The 22,798-nt window shown below is 38.7% G+C and overlaps 1 protein-coding gene across 1 annotated transcript in view; it reads left to right on the top strand.

Annotated features, from left to right (window-relative positions):
- LOC137625415 (leishmanolysin-like peptidase) overlaps window positions 1–22,107 on the top strand; it is a 362,803-nt gene extending 340,696 nt beyond the window's left edge. Inside the window, exons 14-15 of the mRNA XM_068356321.1 lie at window positions 2,493–2,573; window positions 16,614–22,107. Of these exons, the coding sequence (XP_068212422.1) occupies window positions 2,493–2,573; window positions 16,614–16,781 (249 nt within the window). The 3' untranslated portion in view covers window positions 16,782–22,107. The remainder of the gene's footprint in view (window positions 1–2,492; window positions 2,574–16,613) is intronic.
- The last annotated feature ends 691 nt before the right edge of the window (window positions 22,108–22,798 follow it).

Below are 22,798 nucleotides of genomic sequence, written 5' to 3'. Positions count from 1 at the left end.
TAGAAGCCTTCCGCATCCTAGTTGATTTGGCGGGTGGTCAATTCGTTCTTGAGAAGCGCCTAGGTTAGAGGTTGTGTAGAGGTCCTTTAGTATGGGTTGCAGCCCTTTATACTTCAGCACCTTAGGGTTGTTCAGCCTCCTAAGAGGAACGCTGCGCTCAGTAAGGAAGACGAACTTATTAAAGGCAGAGTAATTGTTCAAGTCGACTTCCTTACCAGGTACTTATAATTTCATTGTTATTTTGAATAACTGATAATATGAAATACGGGATACTTAGCTTCTTGATATACATGTACACTGGTTTTCACCCACCTCCCTGGGTGTGAATCAGCTACATGATTATCGGGTAAGATTAATATTGAAAAATGTTATTTTCATTAGTAAAATAAATTTTTGAATATACTTACCCGATAATCATGATTTAATTGACCCACCCTTCCTCCCCATAGAGAACCAGTGGACCGAGGAAAAATTGAGGTGGTGTCAACAAGAAGTACTGCAGTACCTGGCCACAGGTGGCGCTGGTGAGTACACCCCCTTCTTGTATAGTGATCGCTGGCGTATCCCTTCCATAGAATTCTGTCGGGCAACGGAGTTGACAGCTACATGATTATCGGGTAAGTATATTCAAAAATTTATTTTACTAATGAAAATAACATATTTCCATCAGTTGACAACATGAATACGACTTTATTCTTTTAATGAGTAATTTTACAAGTTGTCACATTTTGATGGAAAGATGAATGCTGTCATTTCTTATGACAGCATATCATACCTAGATGTTTTGTGAATGCTGTTGTTTGTTGATATTTTCCAAGGAAAGTACATAATTGAGATTTAGTATATGAAATTGGAAATTCTTTGAATAATAAAATTAGCTTGACATATTGCTCAAGTGTTCTTTATGGATTACTTCAGAAATATATTTCCTTGTGCACTTGCTAGCTGATTTTTTTCATGACTTCCTAACCACCTCCGACTTACATATTCAGGAGGTCTTCGGGTTACAGCGGGGATCAATTCCTACACTGCTTTGAAAGTTGAATTTACATACATAACATACTGTACGTGTAATACATTCATCCATACATACTTTATGTTTAATATACTTTAGAAAAGAGAGAAAAGTCCCTTACCATTCATAAATTACTGTACTCTATACATACAGAAGGTCCTCTCAACTTACAAACTTAATTGGTTCCAAGAATCTGTTTGTAAGTCCAATTTTGTTAAATTTTGCTTTAGTGCAGGCCTAACCTGAATCCCATGCAAGTGATTTCAAGCTACAAAAGTCAACAAATAGTCGGGTTTCATATGAAATACATATCATGTTATTACAAATGTTTTGTTCAATGTAATAACCCTTTTACCCCCAGGCTATTTGGAACTTTCCAACCCTTAACCCGCAGGGGTTAGTTTTTTTCAAGCACATTTTGCAGTATACTTTTTTTAAATTGCTCTAACAGCCTTAATTTTCGTCATAGAGAGGTCAGGTTGGTCTCATTCTCTTGGAAAATGCCTGAAGTTTCTCAAAAAATTATAAAAAATATGCCCAAAAAAAATGTAAATAGCAGTTTTTTGCAAGGACGTACCGGTACGTCTATGTGGGTAAAGGGATGAGTTTTGTGAAACGTACCAGCACGTCCTTTGGGGGTAAAAGGGTTAAATGACATAATATTGTTTCATTACAGTATTTCTTTATCTTATCTGTTATTTTCAGCTGGGTTTGTGTTAGTATCTCCGAATGTTTGTGAGTTGAGGACCTTCTGTACAAATACGTGTACGTACCCTATAAAGCACAGTAGTGTACCTAATCTTATACAGTATTAGTAGACAATAAGTTATTCCTTATCTTTATTCCTGTGATTGGCCTTCACACTGCCATCAGTAAAAAAAAAGGCACAAAACTATCCAAAAAAGAGCCGCACCAAAATCCTGAATTCATATTGTAGCAAAGATAGCACACTACTCCAGTGTTAGTTGCTCTTGAAGTCGTATCAACGAACCAAATGTCATAGCTCGAAATAAGTTACAAAGGTTTATGTACCTTATGGGGGGGCCGTTCGTAATGGCGGATCGTCATAACTCGAGACTGTCGTAACCCGAGAACCTCGCGTATTTTGCAACCTGACTTTCTTCCCCATTTTCATAACATGTCTAAATATTTATTTTCTTCCCCATTTTCATAACATGTCTAAATATTTATTTTCTTCCCCATTTTCATAACATGTCGAAATATTTACTTTCTTCTCCATTTTCATAACCTGTCTAAATATTTACTTTCTTCCCCATTTTCATAACCTGTCTAAATATTTACTTTCTTCCCCATTTTCTTAACATGTCTAACTATTCATTTTCTTCCCCATTTTCATTACGTCTAAATATTTTCAGTTTAGATAAAAATATTTTAATAATCTTGGGATTACTTCCATCAATGCATGGTTCCTTAAATAGAAGAGATTACTATATGTTAGCAATTTTACTTATTTCAGATTATCAATATATCGATTTTCCAAAATGGATGGCTGCATGAGGGAGCGGTTGTCTGCCCACCATGTGAGGAAATTTGTGAGGTAAGTTTATTTGCAATTCTCTTTTTGTTATTTTATTTTTGAGACAGTTTATTCCAAGAGGAGATCTAAAGTTGTCATGTTGAACAGAGATTGAAATACATTTGCCCTTAATTATCCAAACTTTACAACTGATGAGTAAATATATACAATCATATTATCTTTTCATGAGGGTTAATAAAAGTACACAATTATCAAAACTTTTAAGGTTGTATCCAATATTTTTTTAGGAAGAATTTTGTGCTTTACATTTTCTATCCATTCATGTAGCTTACACCTCGACTTGACATTCAGTCAAGTTTCATCAGAATTTCTTAAATGGAAATGACTCACAATCCATAAAGAGAATCTCTTGAAAGTTGTCCTATAATTTCTTTTGCCCAGTAGGGTCACATAGCTCCTCCTGAAGCCATTTGAAGACTATAAATATTGAAATTGGGATCCTTACCTATTTGTTTCTACATGAAATATAAACCATCAACTTCTAATGGAAGTATAACTCTGGCGAAGCTGAAACAGCCATTAAACTTTTTAAGAAAGTAAACAAATTTGGTCGCCGGGTAAGCCCCGCCCACCTGGCAGGTAGAGGAATCTTCACTTTGACTTCGGCTGCAGAGGTGTACACATGTACTTTGCTGCGTTTCTGTCCTGACTGTTAATTTTTTTTCCTTTTTCTCTTTGATTTTGACCTCCTAAGCCTGACATGTGGCTGTGCCCAGGTAAAGATAATTGCCATTGCAGTTGTTCTGTGAGCAAACTGGAGGTGGATACACATTGCCGTTGTAGATTTTGCAGGGGGGGCATGGTGCGCTATTAATTGTCCAAAATGAGTCTTCTGGCTCTTACAGTTGACTGTTCCTGGTGAACTCGACTGAAGTTTCATTATCATCATCATCATCTCCAACACCTATTGACGCAAAGGGCCCCGGTTAGATTTCGCCAGTCATCTCTATCTTGAGCTTTTAATTCAGTAATTCTCCATTCGTTATCTCCTACTTTGCGTTTCATAGTCCTGGGTCTTCCAAGTCTTCTAGTGCTTTGTGGCCCCAGCTGAAAATTTAGTGAACTAAGCTCTCTTGGGGAGTGCGAAGAGCATGCTTAAACCATCTTCATCTACCCCTCATCATAATCTCATCCACATATAACACTTGAGTAATCTCTCGTATAGTTTTATTTCTAATCCTGTCTTGCCATTTTACTCCCAATATCCTTCTGAGGGCTTTGTTCTCAAATCTATTAAATCTTTTGGAAATTGTTTCATTGTCATACCATGACTCTATGTCCATACAGTAACACCGATCTCACTAAACTGATATATAGTTTAATTTTTATATGTAATTTCAGGCGATTTGATTTCCAAATTTTACTTAACCTAGCCATTGTCTGATTTGCCTTTATCAATCTTTCACTAAACTAATTCTAAAGACCCTGTATTGGAGATCAAAGTTCCTAAATACAGTACTTAAATGATTCTACCTCATTAATCCTTTCTCCTTCCAATGATATTTCATCTTCCATTGCATACTCCATTCTCATCATCTCTGTCTTCCTTCTATTTATCTTCACCCAACCTCGTGTGATATTTCATACATTCTGGTAAGCAAGCATTGCAAATCCTGTGGTGTTCTACTAACAAGGACAGCATCATCAGCATACTCTAGGTCTGCTAAATTCCTATTACCAATCCAGTTCAATTCTTCTCCACCATCTCCGACTGTTCTATGCATTACAAAATCCATGAGGAGGACAAACAACATAGGTGACAACACATTCCGCTGTTCACTCGATAACTTTGCACTTTCTATGCTCATGAACAGACTTAATCAAATTTACATATTTAAGAGGAATTCCATTATAGCGCAGGATTCTCCACAAAATTGGTCGGTGCACTCTATCAAAGGCTTTTTCATAGTCCACAAATGCCATCACAAGTGGATTTCTATATTCTAAACATTGCTGTACATGTCTCAAAATAAAAATTGGGTCAGTGCAACTTCTACCTTTTCTAAATCCTTGTTGTTCATCTCTTAGCTTTTCATCAATCTTTCTCTCCAGTCTCTTCAGAACAAGCATACTACAGTATATATTTTCATAACTGACGTAAGTGTTTTGCCTCTGTAATTATTGCAATTGGTCAGGTCTTCTTTTTTTGCCATTTTCACCAACACTCCTAACTCCCATTTATCAGGTTTTCTCTCTTCATGCCACATTCTACAAAGTAATCTTTTAAGTAGTCTGGGAGTCATTTAATTTTCGTTCCATCGTATCCAGGGCTTTCCATCAAGATCTTTAGTGTTTTGAGGATAGCTTCGACTTCAAACACAATGAATTCTTTCATGGGCACATCAAGGTCTTCATCAGCTTCAGGTATTTCAATCAAATTACTCCCTTCATATCTCCTATTCATGACCTCACTAAAGTATTCTATCCAACGTTGCCTTTCTTCATCTTCTGTTGTTATAACAGATCCATTTTTCAATATTAAACTTACCCGATAATCATGTAGCTGTCAACTCCGTTGCCCGACAGAATTCTATGGAGGGATACGCCAGCTATCACAATACTAGAAGGGGGTGTACTTACCAGCGCCACCTGTGGCCAGGTACTATAGTACTTCTTGTTGACACCTCCTCAATTTTTCCTCTGTCGTGCTTCCGGCAAGACGTTCTGGGATACGCTTATGTTCTTGGAGTATTTTCACGACTTTGGTGAAGTATTTCTCTTTGATTTCGGCTGTCGCTTTACTGGAAACTTCTATATTAGCTTAGTTAGCTTTTGGAATTAATTTGATTAATTATGGTGACGAAGAGAGTATGAACTCTCTTTCACCTTTAAATGGCCGACCCTTCCCTAAGACGGAAGTGTTGGGGTCTAAGAGAGTATAGACTCTCTTTCTTAATTTTGCTAACAAAAGTTATAGATTTATTTTATATCTCTCCGCCTCTTATAGGCCTCTTCGATTAACTTCCTTTTATTATAAACTTATTAAAATTAATTTTTATATTTGTTTATTTTCGACCTTCCTAATAGTAGGCGGTCTTTTCTTGGTACCGAAGTTAATTAACATTGAGCCCGTCATTTCGGTTTTACCTGTTAACATATTATGCTATTTTAATGTCTTTGAAAGAATTTCTTTGATAGTCTCGTACTGTTTTCAAAGTTGAACTAACGTTTTGTTTTGTCTCTGCAGTTGTTGACGTTCAGAACGTTCAACTTGCGCTCTATCGTTACGATAGAGAAAGAATTTTCACGGTTTCACGTTGCAGTAAGAGTAACCGTGTCTAGCGTTTTGTTCATTCTTTCTTAACTTAATGGTTTTAATCCTAATAAAGGAACTTTTCATTTTGGGAAATATTTCAGTTTTTTCCTTTAACAATAATATGTTTTAACGATATATATGATTGGGCTCTTCTCTCAGGTTCTAAGTCAAGAGAGAGAGAGAGAGAGAGTGAGATGGAGACGGAGGGAGAAAGAGGAGGATAAACGTTTCATTCAAGCGAGTAACGTTGTTATCGTTTTTGCTCTTCTCCCTAGTCTCTTTAGGGGAAGAAGGTAAACGTTTCTAGAGTGATCTAGTGTTTAGTCTCTTTCCAGCCACTGAATTATTTATCTTTCATTAGATTTTTCTGTTACATTGTAATTCTGTTTTCGCAATTACTAACTTTTGAGAAAGGATAGAATTGCGTGTTTCAGGTACAAACCACTTAAAGTTTCGAGTTCAGTGAAATAAGTGCAAACAGAAAATCAAAGTGATAAGTGATTAGCGCAAAGTGTGTCAGTGTTGTGCGTTAGGGTACTTCTGTGCGCGCCAGTCGTCCTCCCAGTCCGGGACCTCTTGCAAGCTCCCAAGCCCAGGGGAGAAGCAATGTCGAAGGGCATAAGGGTTCAGCAGGCCTTGATCGGCGCACAGAAGTATCCTCGGTGGTTACGGGCGTGTCTTACCGAGACCGTCACTCCCACCCGCAGACGATTGAGCCCTTATTTTGCTCGTCTGCAGAAGAATTTAGGGGAGAAAACGCTGGTCTCAGGTCTCAAGACCTCTTAAACGTAAAGTCCAGACCTATGCCAGACGTACGAAGTTAGAGTTCAACAACCCGGATGCAGTCATTGGGTTAGCTCTGACTCTCCTCAGTCATCAGTTGAATGCACTCCGCCTAAGAGGAGTAAGGTTCTGCCGCAACAGATCTCTGCTGTTAAGGCTTTACCTCAGCAGACCTTAGTGTCTGCCGACCCCAAGTTGACTCTACTGCAGTCCATGCAGTCACAACTTTCGGTCTTGATGCGTGAGTGTCGGGCTGAGAAGGTTGCGCCTCCGCCTGCGCTCGCTCCGCCTGCGCTCGCTCCGCCTGCGCTCGCTCCGCCTGACCGCAGTACCGCCTGCCAGGCGTACGATGTTGAGCCACGTTATGAGTTTACTGATCCCAGTGGTGTGCAGCTCCCTCCGCCTTCCTTAAGGCAACCTCAGCAATGGGAACAGGAGGCTTATACCTCTCTTCCTCCGCTTCCACTTGCTGTTCCACCAGTGAGGCAACACTCGCTTGAGGTACAACAACCTCTCCCATCCATGAGTCAGTCTCCTCAGCTCTCGCTGCAGCGAGCTCAACCCTCCTCAAGGCAAGCACCTCAACACCTTAGCCTTGCGCCTCAGGAGCCTCAACTTGCGAGATTTTTACTGCGTTCTGCGCAGCCACTACCTTTTCGCTCTCAGCTCACACCGCAGGAACCTCAACTCGTTCCTCAGGAACTTGCTACTGCGCATCCGCCAACCACTCAGCAAGCGCAACCCTTGAGTTCAGCCACTCATGCCAGGAGTCAGCCTCCTCCACCCATGCGCCTACCTTCTGCTACTTCCTTTGATCAGCCTTTGCAGACTGAGCCTCAGGTGTTCCCTCAACAGAGTCTTGAAGAGGAAACCACAACTATTGTTGTTCCAGCTCGTTCTGACTCTGCTGTTCAGCATACCTTACCTCCATTTTCAAACATTATGATAATGGAGGTTATTTGTATTACTTATAAAAATATATTTGTATTCCTTGCAATATATTTTTAACAATATCGCAAAATATGGCAAAAAATATGAATCATGAGTTATGAATGTAAGGTAAATATTATGTTGATATTAAAACCCCATGCAAGCATGCATAAAGCACTCTAGCACTGGTCATGGAATTTCTGAGAAATGTTAAACGCCATGCACACGCTCTGCTTACCTTACAGCATGCTCTACATACAGCATGCTCTGCTTACAGCATGCTCTGCATACTACATGCTCTGCATACAGCATGCTCTGCATTCAGCATGCTCTGCATACAACATGCTCTACATACAGCATGCTCTGCATACAGCATGCTCTGCATACAACATGCTCTGCATACAGCATGCTCTGCATTCAGCATGCTCTGCATACAACATGCTCTGCATACAGCATGCTCTGCATTCAGCATGCTCTGCATACAACATGCTCTACATACAGCATGCTCTGCATACAGCATACTCTGCATACAACATGCTCTGCATACCTTACTGCATGCTTCTCAGTCACACATCTTTGGTTGTTGCCAACTCACTAGACTGTCAAGCAGTTTCATAACGTTGCCTTCTAGTCTGCTGCTTTTGCACCAGTGAACCCTCACTGAGAGAACTTAGCTTTTCTAGGATATGGTCCCTGTAGATGAGAAAGTTCTTTTCTCCCTCCTTCTGATATTCCCTTGAGGACTCTGTCATTTGGAGGGAGCCTTTAGCTGCGTAGCCTCCTATGGACTTTTATTTAAGCATAACATGCTTCCAGGGAAGGTAATGGTTCCACTTCAGTCGCTAATCCCGTCTGTTACCACACCTGCTCCCATAGACCTTGAGCTGTGTTGCAAGACATGCAGTCCAAGCTTAGTCCTTGTTAGAGGATTTTTTGTTTACGGAGTCAATGTGTCACGGGGAAGACGTTCAACAACCAACAGAAGTGACTTGTGACGCAGTGCGGCAACCTCAGCAACCCAATAAGGAGTTGTCTGTACGACCCAGACAGTCTAGACAGATTCGGGTTGTCACTGTATTTCCTCGCTTGCCCATGGTTGACAGTTCACAGACTGTGCAGCAGTACCATGATCTTGTGTCCGGCTCCGTCAGACGACTGGCTTTTAAGAGCTCCCACAAGTCGTCGCTGTCTGGAGATTTTCAAATGGACTATGGATCTGACCAAGGAACTGGGCCTCCTGGTCAATTTTGAGGAGTCTCAGCTCGTCCCATCCCAGACCATTGTCTCCTTGGGTATGGATCTTCAGAGTCGAGCTTTTCGGGCTTTTCCGTCGGCCCCAAGGATCTTCCAAGCCCTAGAATGCATCCAGAGCATGCTGAGAAGGAACCGATGCTCAGTCAGGTAGTGGATGAGTCTAACAGGGACACTTTCATCGCTGGCCCTGTTCATCGTGTTAGGGAGATTCCACCTCCCCCCCCTTCAGTATCATCTAGCTGCTCACTGGATAAAGGACATGACGCTAGAGACGGTCTCAGTTCCTGTTTCCGAAGAGAGGAGGTCTTCTCTCGCGTGGTGTAAGAACAGCTTTCTTCTCAAGGAAGTCTACCTTTGGCTGTTCAGAAACACGACCGCCGTCTCCTCTCGGACGCATCAGACACGGGCTGGGGTGCGACTTTGGACGGACAAGAATGCTCGGGAACATGGAATCAGGAGCAAAGGACACTTCACATCAATTGCAAGGAGTTGTTGGCGGTTATTCTGGCCTTGATAAACTTCAAGTCCCTCCAGCTTAACAAAGTGGTGGAGGTGGACTCTGACAACACCACAGCCCTGGCTTACATCTTCAAGCAGGGAGGGACTCTTTCGTGGAAGTTGTTCTAGATCGCAAGGGACCTACTCATCTGGTCTAAAGATCGAAAGCTAACTGGTAACGAGGTTCATTCAGGGCGGTATGAATGTCATGGCAGATCACCTCAGCCGGAAGGGTCAGGTCATCCCCACAGAGTGGACCCTTCTCAAGAATGTTTGCAGCAGACTTTGGGCCCTGTGGGGTCAGCCAACCATAGATCTGTTCGCTACCTCGATAACCTAGAGACTACTGTTGTATTGTTCTCCGATTCCAGACCCAGCAGCAGTTCACGTGGATGCTTTTCTGCTGGATTGGTTCCATCTCGACCTGTATGCATTCCCGCCGTTCAAGATTGTCAACAGGGTACTTCAGAAGTTCTCCTCTCACAAAGGGACACGGCTGACGTTGGTTGGCTCCGCTCTGGCCCGCGAGAGAATGGTTCTTAGAGGTACTGCAATGGCTGGTCGACATTCCCAGGACTCTTCCTCTAGGAGTGAACCTTCTAAGTCTACCTCACGTAAAGAAGGTACACCCAATCCTCCACGCTCTTCGTCTGACTGCCTTCAGACTTTCGAAAGACTCTCAAGAGCTAGGGGCTTTTCGAAGGAGGCAGCCAGAGCGATTGCCAAAGCAAGGAGAACATCCACTCTCAGAATCTATCAGTCTCAAGGGGAAGTCTTCCGTAGCTGGTACAAGACCAATGCAGTTTCCTCAACCAGTACCACTGTAACCCAGATTGCTGACTTCCTGTTATATCTAAGGAAAGTAAGATCCCTTTCAGCTCCTACGATCAAGGGTTACAGAAGTATGTTGGCAGCGGTTTTCCGCCACAGAGGCTTGGATCTTTCCACCAACAAAGATCTACAGGACCTCCCTAGGTCTTTTGAGACCTCAAAGGAACGTCGGTTGTCCACTCCAGGCTGGAATCTAGACGTGGTCCTAAGGTTCCTTATGTCATCAAGATTTGAACCTCTCCAATCAGCCTCTTTTTAGGACCTCACATTAAAAACTCTTTTCCTCGTATGCTTGACAACAGCTAAAAGAGTAAGTGAGATCCACGCCTTCAGCAGGATCATTGTTTTCACATCTGAAACGGCTACATGTTCCTTGCAGCTCGGTTTTTGCTAAACGAGCTTCCTTCACGTCCTTGGCCTAAGTCGTTCGAGATCCCAAGCCTGTCCAACTTGGTGGGGAATGATCTGAAGAGAGTACTTTGCCCAGTTAGAGCTCTTAGGTACTTTCTAAAAAGGTCTTAACCTTTACAAGGACAATCAGAAGCCTTATAGTGTGCTATCAAGAAACCTTCTTTTACAAGTTCTAAGAACTCAGTTTCTTACTATTCAGGCTTCTGATTAGAGAAACACATTCTCATCTGAAGGAAGAAGACCTTGCTTTGCTGAAGGTAAGGACACATGAAGTGGGAGCTGTGGCTACTTCAGTGGCCTTCAAACAGAGCCATTCTCTGCAGAGTGTTATGGATGCAACCTATTGGAGAAGCAAGTCAGTGTTCGCATCATTCTATCTCAAAGATGTCCAGTCTCTTTACGAGTACTGCTACACCCTGGGACCATTCGTAGCAACGAATGCAGTAGTAGGCGAGGGCTCAGCCACTACATTCCCATAATCCCATAACCTTTTAACCTTTCTCTTGAATACTTTTTATGGGTTGTACGGTCGGCTAAGAAGCCTTCCACATCCTTGTTGATTTGGCGGGTGGTCAATTCTTTCTTGAGAAGCGCCGAGGTTAAAGGTTGTGATGAGGTCCTTTAGTATGGGTTGCAGCCCTGTATACTTTAGCACCTTTGAGTTGATTCAGCCTTCCAAGAGGAACGCTGCGCTCAGTAAGGAAGACGATCTTATTAAAGGCAGAGTAACGGTTCAAGTCGACTTCCTTACCAGGTACTTATTATTTCATTGTTATTGTGGATAACTGATTATATGAAATACGGGATACTTAGCTATCCTTTAGTCTTGTACACTGGTTTTTCACCCACCCCCCTGGGTGTGAATCAGCTACATGATTATCGGGTAAGTTTAATATTGAAAAATGTTATTTTTATTAGTAAAATAAATTTTTGAATATACTTACCCGATAATCATGATTTAATCGACCCTCCCTTCCTCCCCATAGAGAACCAGTGGACCGAGGAAAAATTGAGGAGGTGTCAACAAGAAGTACTATAGTACCTGGCCACAGGTGGCGCTGGTAAGTACACCCCCTTCTAGTATTGTGATAGCTGGCGTATCCCTCCATAGAATTCTGTCGGGCAACGGAGTTGACAGCTACATGATTATCGGGTAAGTATATTCAAAAATTTATTTTACTAATAAAAATAACATTTCTCTTTTTGATGGGTATATGCTTCTTCTTCTTTGCCCTTGTCGAGACTTCATTAATAATTCTATGAGCGAGTTTGGAGACCAAATTCTTACTTTGTCAGTTTTAAGGATGCATATTTTCAGGTACTTGTCCATCAATTGAGCAGGAATACCTCTGCTTCGTTCTCAAGGGAGTGGTGCATCAGTTCAAAGTCCTGTGCTTCTGACTGTCTACTGCTCCATAGGTGTTCACATTAAGTCTCATCTTGGGCCCTTCTGAACAAGATTCGTCTTTTGAGGTATCTCAAAAACTGGCTGATCTTGTCATCATCAGGAAGACAGTTGCTCCAGATCAAGACAAACTTCTAGCTTTTTGCAATGAACTAGGGATCATTGTCAAATGGAAGGAGTCCCGTCTGAAGCCCAAAAGATGGATAGATTACCTGGGGAATGTTGATAAACACAGCAGCGGTGAAAGTTTTTCCGGAAGACAATTGTATCAACAATTCATTGTTCGCGGGCTCATTAGTGGCAACGTCTTCTTGGACATCTTTCGTCATTGAAGAAACTCGCTCCTCATGGGCGCCTCCACCAGATATCGCTACAGTGGACTGTGAAGCATCACTGATCAACCATCACCAATCCTTTCCACTTTTCAGTTCCTGTGAATGTGTCAGTGAGGGAGGATTTAAAGCACTTTAGTGGGTGAATGATGCAAACCTAACCAGGGGAGTGTCTTATGAGCACCCACCTCTGGAGATGCTACTGTTCACAAACGCATCCAAGAAAGGGTGGGGCACATGTCTGAGGAGCAATACCACCGCAGGCTGTGGTCCAAAAAAGGTGTGTCTGTACATTATTCAACCTGTTGCAAAAGAAAGAAGTGCTTCTAGCTTTGCAAACTTTCCAACATAATTTGATGGGGCATTTGGTAGCATTGATGAGCAACAACACAACAGGCCTATTTCAACAAGCAGGGGGGGGACTGTTTCACAGACCCTGTGCATATTGGCAAGACAAGACACACATCTGGGCATTTGACAATGCAGTGGAGCTGTCAGCAAGATACATTTTGGGCCAGAGGAATGTATTAGCAGATATGCTTAGCCGCCAGGGACAAGTAGTAGGACGGAGTAGTCCCTTCTACCAGTGGTAGCAGAAAAACTTTTTGCCCTTGTTCCCCACTGATCAACCTGTTCACAAGACACCTGAACAATAAATTTCCAGTATATTGTTCTTAAGTTCTAGACCAGCCAGCAGAGATGTAGGACTCGTTCCAGCATCCCTGGATGTTTTTACTTCTCTGCCTTTCTGGCTATTTTGTCGGGTCTTGAAAACTCTTGAGACTCCAAACATCAGGATGACCCTGGGGTCTTCCAATTGGCTACAAGCTGAATGGTTCACCGACCTGTTGGTGCTCCTTGTCAAGGTGTGGAAAGAACTACCTGGATGACCCAACCTCCTTTGTCAGCTCCACTGGCAGAGAATGCACAAGATTGTGACATTCCTGTCCCTTCACCCGTCTCTTCTGATTGAAAGGCTTTATGCAATAAAAGCACTGCAAGGAAGATGTTTGGATACCTATGCAGATTCTTTGCAACAGTCTATCAGGATAAATGGGCCATCCTCTGTGATTGGTATTGTAGATGGGATATTTCTTTGGATGGAACCTCGCTGCAAATAATTACCGACTTCGTCATTCTTCACTAGGGACGGACTAGCATGGCGACTGGGTTGACTAGCCTATTTTGACGCATACAGTACAGTATTATTATATGACCATACTTAGTCCCTTGATTGGAGTGTATTTATTTTATAATGTAATGATAAACTGATTGCATTTCACAATCTTTTGACTTATTACTGTATTAAAACAATTTTTGCTTTATCATTGTTATATTACAAAAGACTGCTCTTTCTCTCTTTTCCCAAAGTTAAAAGATTAATGAGGGTAATAATCTTGTACACTGTGGTAGAGGACTTTGGAGGAATAATCCAGGTGTATGATTAACCAATCTTTCAATCCGACCCATCTCACAAGATGCGAACTACAGAATCAAACATTGTTATAGCGATACTTTTGAAATTTACACAATTTTTTCTTCAAATACAGTAGTATAAATTTTCTTCAAATAGACATATAGAGTATGAATCTAACAATTCTAGACCTTCAGTTTATTATTAATTTTACTTAATGTAATCTTATACTCTTTTCTCTATCAATGATTTTGTCCATGCAAACAAACACGAAATGCATCTATTTTAATGTTCTTAAAATATTTTATTTTAATTGTTCATTACTTCTCTTTTAGTTTTTTATTTCCTTTGTTCCTTTCCTCACTGGGCTACTTTTCCCTGTTGGAGCCTTTGGGCTTTTAGTATCTAAACTATGGTATTCCAGAGTTTAGTCAATTCTAAATGATAACAAGACAAATATTTTACCCACTCAATAGAGAATGATAGTAATAATAATTTTCCATATATTACTCATATTATTTGATGATCTTTTTTCATTAAAAGTAATAGAAATTGGTCATGAACATTCATTATGACATTTTCTTATAATCGGTTGAGTAGCTTCTATTTATTCTTTGAAATTTCTGTCTGGCACACAATCCATTTCTTTGACAAGTTTCTAGTATTTTGCATTTCATTGCTCTTTATTTTAGAGTTTCCCCTTACTTTCATCAAGTTATGATTTCCTTTCCTTTCTCATAGAATATTTTGTCTTCAAGACCACACAGTATTCTGCCTTATTCATGCAATTGTATTTTGTATTCTGATAATAAACAGATACTGATACAAAGGAAACACAATTGAATATTCCGATTAGGTGTTATGAATTCTCTTCATGGGGAAAAATGAGGGTCTGAAATATGGTATGATAAATTAAATAGCTGTCGATAATTCTATTTTAGCAACCTATGCATATCTCTGCCTACATGAACACAATCCTTCTCAAATGTCTATAAATTAACACGAAAATAAGTATGCCTAATTAAAAGTGTAGTAGTGCATCAGCATGAGATAATCTCCAGAAAGGTCCAAAAATCCTTACAGTATATTTCTCCCAGGAGAAATTGGACTCGGATTAAGAGAGATAAACCGAAAAGGTTGCCCTATGATGACTTCACGGGAAGTAACTACTGTACATTAGCACCGTAGCAGACAAAGGCCTTTACAGAAGCCGAGAGAATGCCTATCACGATCCTTCATATAATTTCAAGTCAGATCTCATAGATTTATATTAAGTAAAAAAATAAAGTAAGTTAAAAGTACCAAAATTTAGCCTTTTCAAAATTAGTTGTACCAGTTGTACTTTATACCACCCAATGTACCAAATTTGATACACAAGAACCAATAATGCAACCATGTAATCCCAGGTGCCCAATCCTCTTGAACTAAGCAGGCAAGTCCGTAGCATGTGTGAGCATTTTTCACAGGACAGGAGCACCGCTCCACTCCAGTGGGACAAACCGTACGGCCAGTCCTCTGTGTGTATGGCCTGCCTTATTATCCTCCGAAAGAACTTCAATCTTCCAATGGGATGTCATAAAGGTTCTCAGATGCATTAAGGGACCTCCGTACTAGATTCTTTAATCAGATTCTAAAGACTATTCCTGCTTGCCTTGGTCTCGCCACGAGAAGAGCGAGTTGCTCGGCATTTCTTATGCGGTTGATCATACTGAGAGTTGGAAGGAAATCTCTTTTTCATTTATTCCTCTTCATTCCAGATTCGAGATCTTCTCCATCTCCTCTCTTAAAGATGACTAATGATCAAGATGACCTGCTTCTTTGTCCTGAGAGGGCATTGCTACCTCAAGAAAACTCAGCATTTCAGACCCAATCACTAGAAGGTGTTTTTAAGCTTTGGGAGGTCAAAGCTACAAGATTACTATTTCCTTCTGACTTCTTGAAACTATCAGATACGCCCATTTTCCAAATGATGTGAAAGGTGGTCGACCCTTGAGGAGGAGGGCACACAAAGTCAATAGTATTGACTTAATCTCAGCCTTCACGAAGAATCTGTTCATAGCGCTGATCATAAATGCCGGAGTCTGGAATGCCAGACGTCTTTCACTGCCCCACTACTTCTGGGAATATACCCACAAGTCCCTGAATATATTTTCCTCGAAACGGGTGATAGCCACTCAACAGGTGGTGTAGCAAACCCAGCTCACTAACAGGACTAGTAGGATCTCCTCTGGGATAACGGTTGCAACATAAATCTAGAGTGAGTGCAGCAGTCATAGTGTTATGCTGTTGGACAAGACACTAGATCCAGGTAAGAGGTAAACTATTTGCCAGAGGGGCTTTTCTTTACAAATATGAATTGTATTTGAGGTATTTTCCCCAACCTCTTAGGCGGATGATGGACTTCTTGGCTACACATTCATCAATCATACAGTATAATACTTAGATTTAGGCAGCATATCCTTTTGGATATAGATTCTTCATCAACTTACCATTTATGGTGATGGTCTACCCTAAATCCTTTTGCATTTTGTGCAAAGATAATTAGGGTCTTACCTGCCACTTGGCAACCAAGTATGCTCCAGCTTTGCTGACGTCATACTCCTATTAAAGATCTCAGGTTTGTATGGTTAGGAAAAATACAAATTACCTTGAAATTTGTAATACTGCTTGTAAAGTAAACTAAAGTGAAGATAACAGTCAAGTTTGCAGCCGTTATGACAAGAGCAAACTTATACAACTAAAATTATCATTAATGATTTTAGTGTACAATAATCACTTAGAGGTTATCTAATTCCTGTAATTACAGTATATTTTAGTTTATAAAACAAAACATTTGGACCAGCTATTTGAAACTTGAAAAGGTCAATCTATTTTTAAGAATATACTATCTAGGGTATTATGTTTCATGAAATAATGGATTTTCTAGGAGGAGATGATCTGCAAAAAAGGAACAGAGCCTCCTGTATCAGCCGAGTATTATAGAGATCAGCTGGTGTGCGATGGCTGCAACCTTCAGGTCCTTCAGTCTGTCGTTGTTTTGTCACTTTTGTGGCAACTCCTTCAGACGTTTCAATTTTACCCCGGAAGACTTTGACCCACGAGAAAATAGCGTTTTTTAAATCAATCTTAGTTATAGGGATACAACTTTATTTTCACAAATGTTCATATTGTAAGAGACAGCTGTGGCAACTTCTATTTCGTTTACTTTCCCAGATTCGTGCTACAGTATAGATAGAGCCTACTTAGTCATTCCATATGTTAGTAAGAGGGATTTTTACTCTAGTAAAAGACCAAGCTTCAAGTCACGGTGCAGATTTTCATTGAAGATTTTTAAAATGTTTCCTGTGAAATAAGTACAGTATACGGACTGTATCTAAATTTTCTCTCCTTGGGATTGAGTCTCATGTAACTTTTAATTTGGCTGTACGAGTCCTCTTTAAATACGTCATGTAATAAGCTTGGTTATTTACAATGTTTACCTTGTTTTTTTATGTAGGATAGGATTTAGTTTGTATTTTGAATTTTGTACACATTAATTTATATTTTAAAGTTCTCAAACTTAGATAAATTTTTAAAGGACAGTCATGATTTACCTAATGTTGCATTTTTAATGCCAGCGGTTACGTAGTGTCAGTACAGTAGTTCTAGTAGACTTTGTGTATAGTTTCCAATGCACGAATATCCACAAACGTTGTCACAGTTCTTTACTTATTTCCATTCTTTCCATGTACTTGTCATTGCACTGCACAGTATTTTGAAGTGTATTCCCATCCCACAAGTTACATATACCTTTATCATTCCATCCACATGAAAAGTGATCATGGTAGTGCTCCGTAGATCATCATCATCATCATCATCATCATTTCCATAGTATTAGGTAAGATATTTTATACCGTAAGAACTAAGTGGGACTCAACGATGTGCTGATGTATTGGGTAATAAAGACGACTGAAAAATAAGAACGCAAGCAGTGTTTACAACACTGCACAGACACCTTCCAATCCATAGCAGAAACTCTCCGGATAAAATTTATCGTGTTCTGCATACTACAACCGCAAAATTATTACCGTATCTGTGTGGTTTCAGAACCTGGAGCACAGATGATGTTGGTGCCTGACAGTTTGTGTTTGTGCTACAAGCAGAGCTATTAATTGACCTGTGATAATCATCTCATGAGGATTTAAAAAGGGCCACTAAGCACTGCACATTAACAATTTAGTAGTTAACAACAAGTTTATTTGATTTGAACTGATTGCTACTCTAAAAATATAAGTTAACAAGTAATATATTAAAGGCAAATACCTGTGATAACTAATGATTTGTCCTTTAACCATTTTTTGAGCAATGTACACATAACTACAGTTGATTATTGTAAACAATGTTAACCTTGAAACCTTGAGTATACTCATATTTTACACCACAAAGTGTACATTCAGGGCTTGGATTCTTGTTACTTGACATGGCATTTTACTTAGTGTAAGAAGTCATCCAATTTTTTTTTTTTTTGTCTGTCTTTTTGATAATTAGATCTTGGTTTCCAGAAATTCATTTAGTTTTTAAAAATGTTGAACTGATTTGGAGAGAGCGATTAAATATCTGATCACGTTCAACTTGTGGGAGACAGAAATGTTAAGTGCAAGCCATTCAACATAGTGGGAAGTATCCAAGCCCTTTTATTTCCATTTATTGGCAGTAATTAAAAAACAGCACAATTCAATCTTTGTAAAAAAAAAAAAAAAACAATCAGCAAGCTTCAGCTTGGAGATAAATACTGGATCATTAAAGAATTTAGATTAGCTTGAATAAAATACAGATACTGTACATATAAACAGTAAGTTCTCTCAATACTTTTTGCTAGTCATAGCTTAAAAGGCATCAATTTTTTTATTTGAATGTTACTTTGGCAATTTTCCAAACATTTTGATCACATCTGAAGCTTGTCTTGAAACCTACATTCCAAAATGTAGGAATATGCAAAGGAATGTTGAAGAAGAGATATTTCAGTGTTGTGCTGACAATCAAGTATTTTAGAATTGTACTCAAAACCACATTTCATTTTCATGGTAAGTTATCCTATGTAAAGTTTAATCATTCGTTAAACTTTTTTTGTCTATTTGTGTAATTTACTGTAAAAAAAAGGCCTTGTAGATTTGATATATTGTATGTAATGATTTGGGTGTTACTTCCTTATAGACTAATTTGTTCCTTTTGTAAATGCCTATATCGTAGATGTCTGTGATATTTTTCTTTACATCACTATATTTGAGATCAGGAGTATTTTATATTGTGCTTAACAGACCTTTAGCAGTCTTTAGTGTATCCTTACTGTGGACATCTTGCCTAAACAGTGTAAATTGATATGGATTATCAACTTTTACATGAAAAACTAGAGAGGATGTGCCATAATGTGGTATGATGATAAGTGGCTTCCTTGAAGTGTTTTATTATTAAATGGTACTGTAAATGGAGCGATGTTGATATTCTTAATTGCAAATTGTAAGCAATTTTTTTCACCATAAATTCATTGCTTTCTTATAATCTAATTGTTGGATGCAATGGCCAGACATATCACCCACCAGCAGAATAAGAACCAGCTCATATGGCATAGATAGGTCGGTACATGCACACCTGGTCTCCAGCAGTCTATGGTAGGGTAGTTAACTGAATTATCTGATGTTAGATTGAGGAGTCGGGAGATATTTTTCTTTGACTTTCTACAGTATATGGGGATACAAGGTCCCTACAGAGTCTAGTCGGGGCACCTTTCAAATTTGACAATTCTTTCCAATTAATGCTCAGTCGAAGTTAAATCTTTGCTTGATTTTATTTGATGATCTTTCTGAATATACTTTCTTCTTGTTCCACAATTGTTTCAGCATAGATGCTTCTGCTTGTATTCTGTGAGACTGTTGTCATGATAGATCTTTATGGTTTGTTCCTGCCTTAATCTGGCAGTTTTCTCTTTAATGTACAATAGTATCATTTGCATCATCTCATTCAAGATGTTCTTTATGCCTCTAATAAGGTTACCATCTGCATCTCAGGATGGCTTTCTGTGGTGGTTTGTTTTCTTGTAAATTATGAAAACCTGCCTGTGAGCTATTTGGGTTTTTTGCCTTTCATAACATTACGTCATATGAATAGTCTTCACCTTTGTAATCACAAGGTTTCATCAATTTGTAAACTGAAGTCTTTTGACTTGATTCTTCTTTCCTCCTCTAGGAGCAGCAAGAATAATCATTGCCCCAGGTTTAGATAAGGTTCCTGGTTTCTCTTGAAGCTTATGATTGCTTTTCTTATCTTTGCACCTCGAGATCCATCATATTGTCTGAGCTATATTTGTTGCCCTACACACCTGACTTAAAATGTTATTCATGCCATTCAAAAATACAGTAATGTGGTTGTGAAAAAGCAAATGTAATGTTTTAACAAAACAAATGCTTATATTTTTTCAATACAATTCCATTACATTATTACAAGGAGTTCCCCTCTCCTGGTCCTATGTTCTGGCACAGCTGGATTAAACTACACATATTTAACATTCTATTCTCATACCGGATACTGTTGGGGACTTGATTGCGCATGAGTAAGCTGAACTGCTGTGGTTTCATCCACTTCTTCTGGTGTTGGATTGTGTATCTTGGAATCATGTGTGGCATGATTACGTTATGTAAAAGTAAAGGTTTTGTGTTGAGAAACTGTTTATATAAACATATGATATAAATATAAGCAAATGTACTTTTCAACCATAAAATCCAACATAACTGCTGTACTGATATTATCATTGCTGAATTGTAGCGCTGTAGAATCTTCTCAGTTAATATGAACAAAACCACATAAAAGAAGAATCTCATATGGAAGTACAGTACAGTAATTCCTATTGTGCATCAGAAAGATGCAAGATTTGTAATGAACAGTCCTCCTCCATACCTTATGTTCTCTTCTTGGGTTTAAACCATTTTTTTTTTCCTGGTGAAATGTCCATTTCTTGTTTACAAATTGAAGGTGGAATTGTTTGTGTTGCTTCAAGATTTATCCATAAGAACCTTTGTGTTTAAATTCATTTTCAATTTATTGGTTTCCCTACTTGAAAAGAAAAAAATACTGGGTGTTCCTAGAGGTATTTCCAAGTGTGTGACAAAAAATGGGTCAGAAATAGACATGTTACTCAAATTCATAAAAAAAAAAACTCCAAAGATGATGCAAATGAAGTGAAAAAATGATTAGGAATTACAGTTTAAAAACTGAAAAAAAATTATGTGGAAGTGATATTAAAAGCAATTTATATAAATTTAATCCCATTTTGAAAGACACCTAAACAATTTGATGTTTAACATGTCCACTTTTCATTGTAATTACTTCTAGTCACCTTATATGTTTTAGGCAAAGGATACTTATTCCTTAACATCTTGTTTGTTGTAAATAACTGATTCCAGAATTTTGTTACATATGCTGAACTGGAAATATTTAACTAATGTACAAAAACTTAAGTGTTGCTCAAAGAGATTCCCATGAGTAAGAATTAGGTTTTTATGGTAGTGAATGGTTCCCACACTAAAATGAACTTATTTTAACAAAATAACGGTTTTGATTTAGTGAATGGAGCTCTCACAAAAAAAAAAAAAACGTCCACTGAGGGATGATAATGATGATGTCCATATTGTGAAGTAGAGGATAAATAAGGAACACCTGAAAATGAAAATCGTTATGAAGAAAAACTGAAAAGAATGAATATGTTTGAGAGAAAGAACATGTTTTGCAAAACCAATAATAATTTTATATATGTTTGTTAGATTCGGTTGTCTGGTTGAATTACTATTTTACAGGGCTACAACACTTAGTATGTTAAATTTCATTACATCATATCAGAACATTGTCATTTTTAAAGAGCTGTTTTGAATTGTTAATTCACAAATTTTCATGTATGCTTCAATGTAAACATATATTTGATGAGTTATAATGCGTCACCAATATAGCCTTCAGTTTATATACTGGATAACATTAAAAGACACATTACTAGAATGATAATCCATGACATTAGCAAATGGTTCTGGGTAATACAGTTGTCAATAATTTGGCATACTTTGGCTTGGATGGTTGTCTCAGTCATCAGGGTAATAAATAAATAAATAAAAAAATAATAATAAATAAGAGATATGGGGAGATTGTGATAAATCATACCTCAACTAATACAAAGTAGAAACATAAACTGTTGATTTGTTAATGAAGTTGGCATCACATTGCTAGACTTATTCCAGATGAGTGTGCTGCATCATCTAAAGTGATTGAAAAGACAAAAACAGAGTTGTGTAATTTGTAAATATTTTGTATTTATGTCTTTGTATATATTTTGTAATTACAGTACCATACTGTGTTTATGCCACGTAAAGGTTGTATATAAGATTAAATTTTTTCTATGACATTTTTCTTTTTGTGGCCTTGAAATATTGAGGAGTTGTTAAATGTCAAGATGCTTCAAATAGTAATATCTGTACATAACAAAAGGATCAATAGGACAACATGCCTAAAGATAAAAACCTAATTAAATAAAGGGGATGTTATGCTGGGAGAAAAAGTATTCTAAAACCTGAAGTAAATGGGATGAATCTTTAACACTGATGATTATTAATTAATGAATAGTGTTTTGAGGTCATTAACAGGAGGGACCCTCTAAACAGAGCAATGGATACTCTTGGCTTTGTTTTATTCAAGGTATTCTGAATACATTGTAAGATGTAATTTGTGAAACATAAATGCAATAGTTGTACTCCTAGTCCCTTAAGAAGGAAGGTACCCATAGTGGTGTTAAGCAAGGCATACATGACTGCTAGTAACACAATGCATTGTAATAATCGTTAGTAGGAGTTCGTAGGTCCATAATTATGAAAAAAATGGCACTCTTCCAGAAGCAAAAGAAGACATACATCGAATGTAAAATCAGGTACTGTATGTGATATTTTCAAAATTTGACATTTGAAAGCATGAGTATGCAGAAGAGGTGCTGACAAGTACAGTAATCTCCAACATAGGAAAAGGGAACAGCTGAAGTGCACTGAAGCATATCGTATTTTAAGCATTATTTGAATGTCTTTGCAGCATCCTTTTGACCCC

Source organism: Palaemon carinicauda, chromosome 32, assembly GCF_036898095.1.
Source record: "Palaemon carinicauda isolate YSFRI2023 chromosome 32, ASM3689809v2, whole genome shotgun sequence".
Lineage (NCBI taxonomy): Eukaryota > Metazoa > Arthropoda > Malacostraca > Decapoda > Palaemonidae > Palaemon > Palaemon carinicauda.
This window is presented reverse-complemented; position numbering and strand designations above follow the sequence as displayed.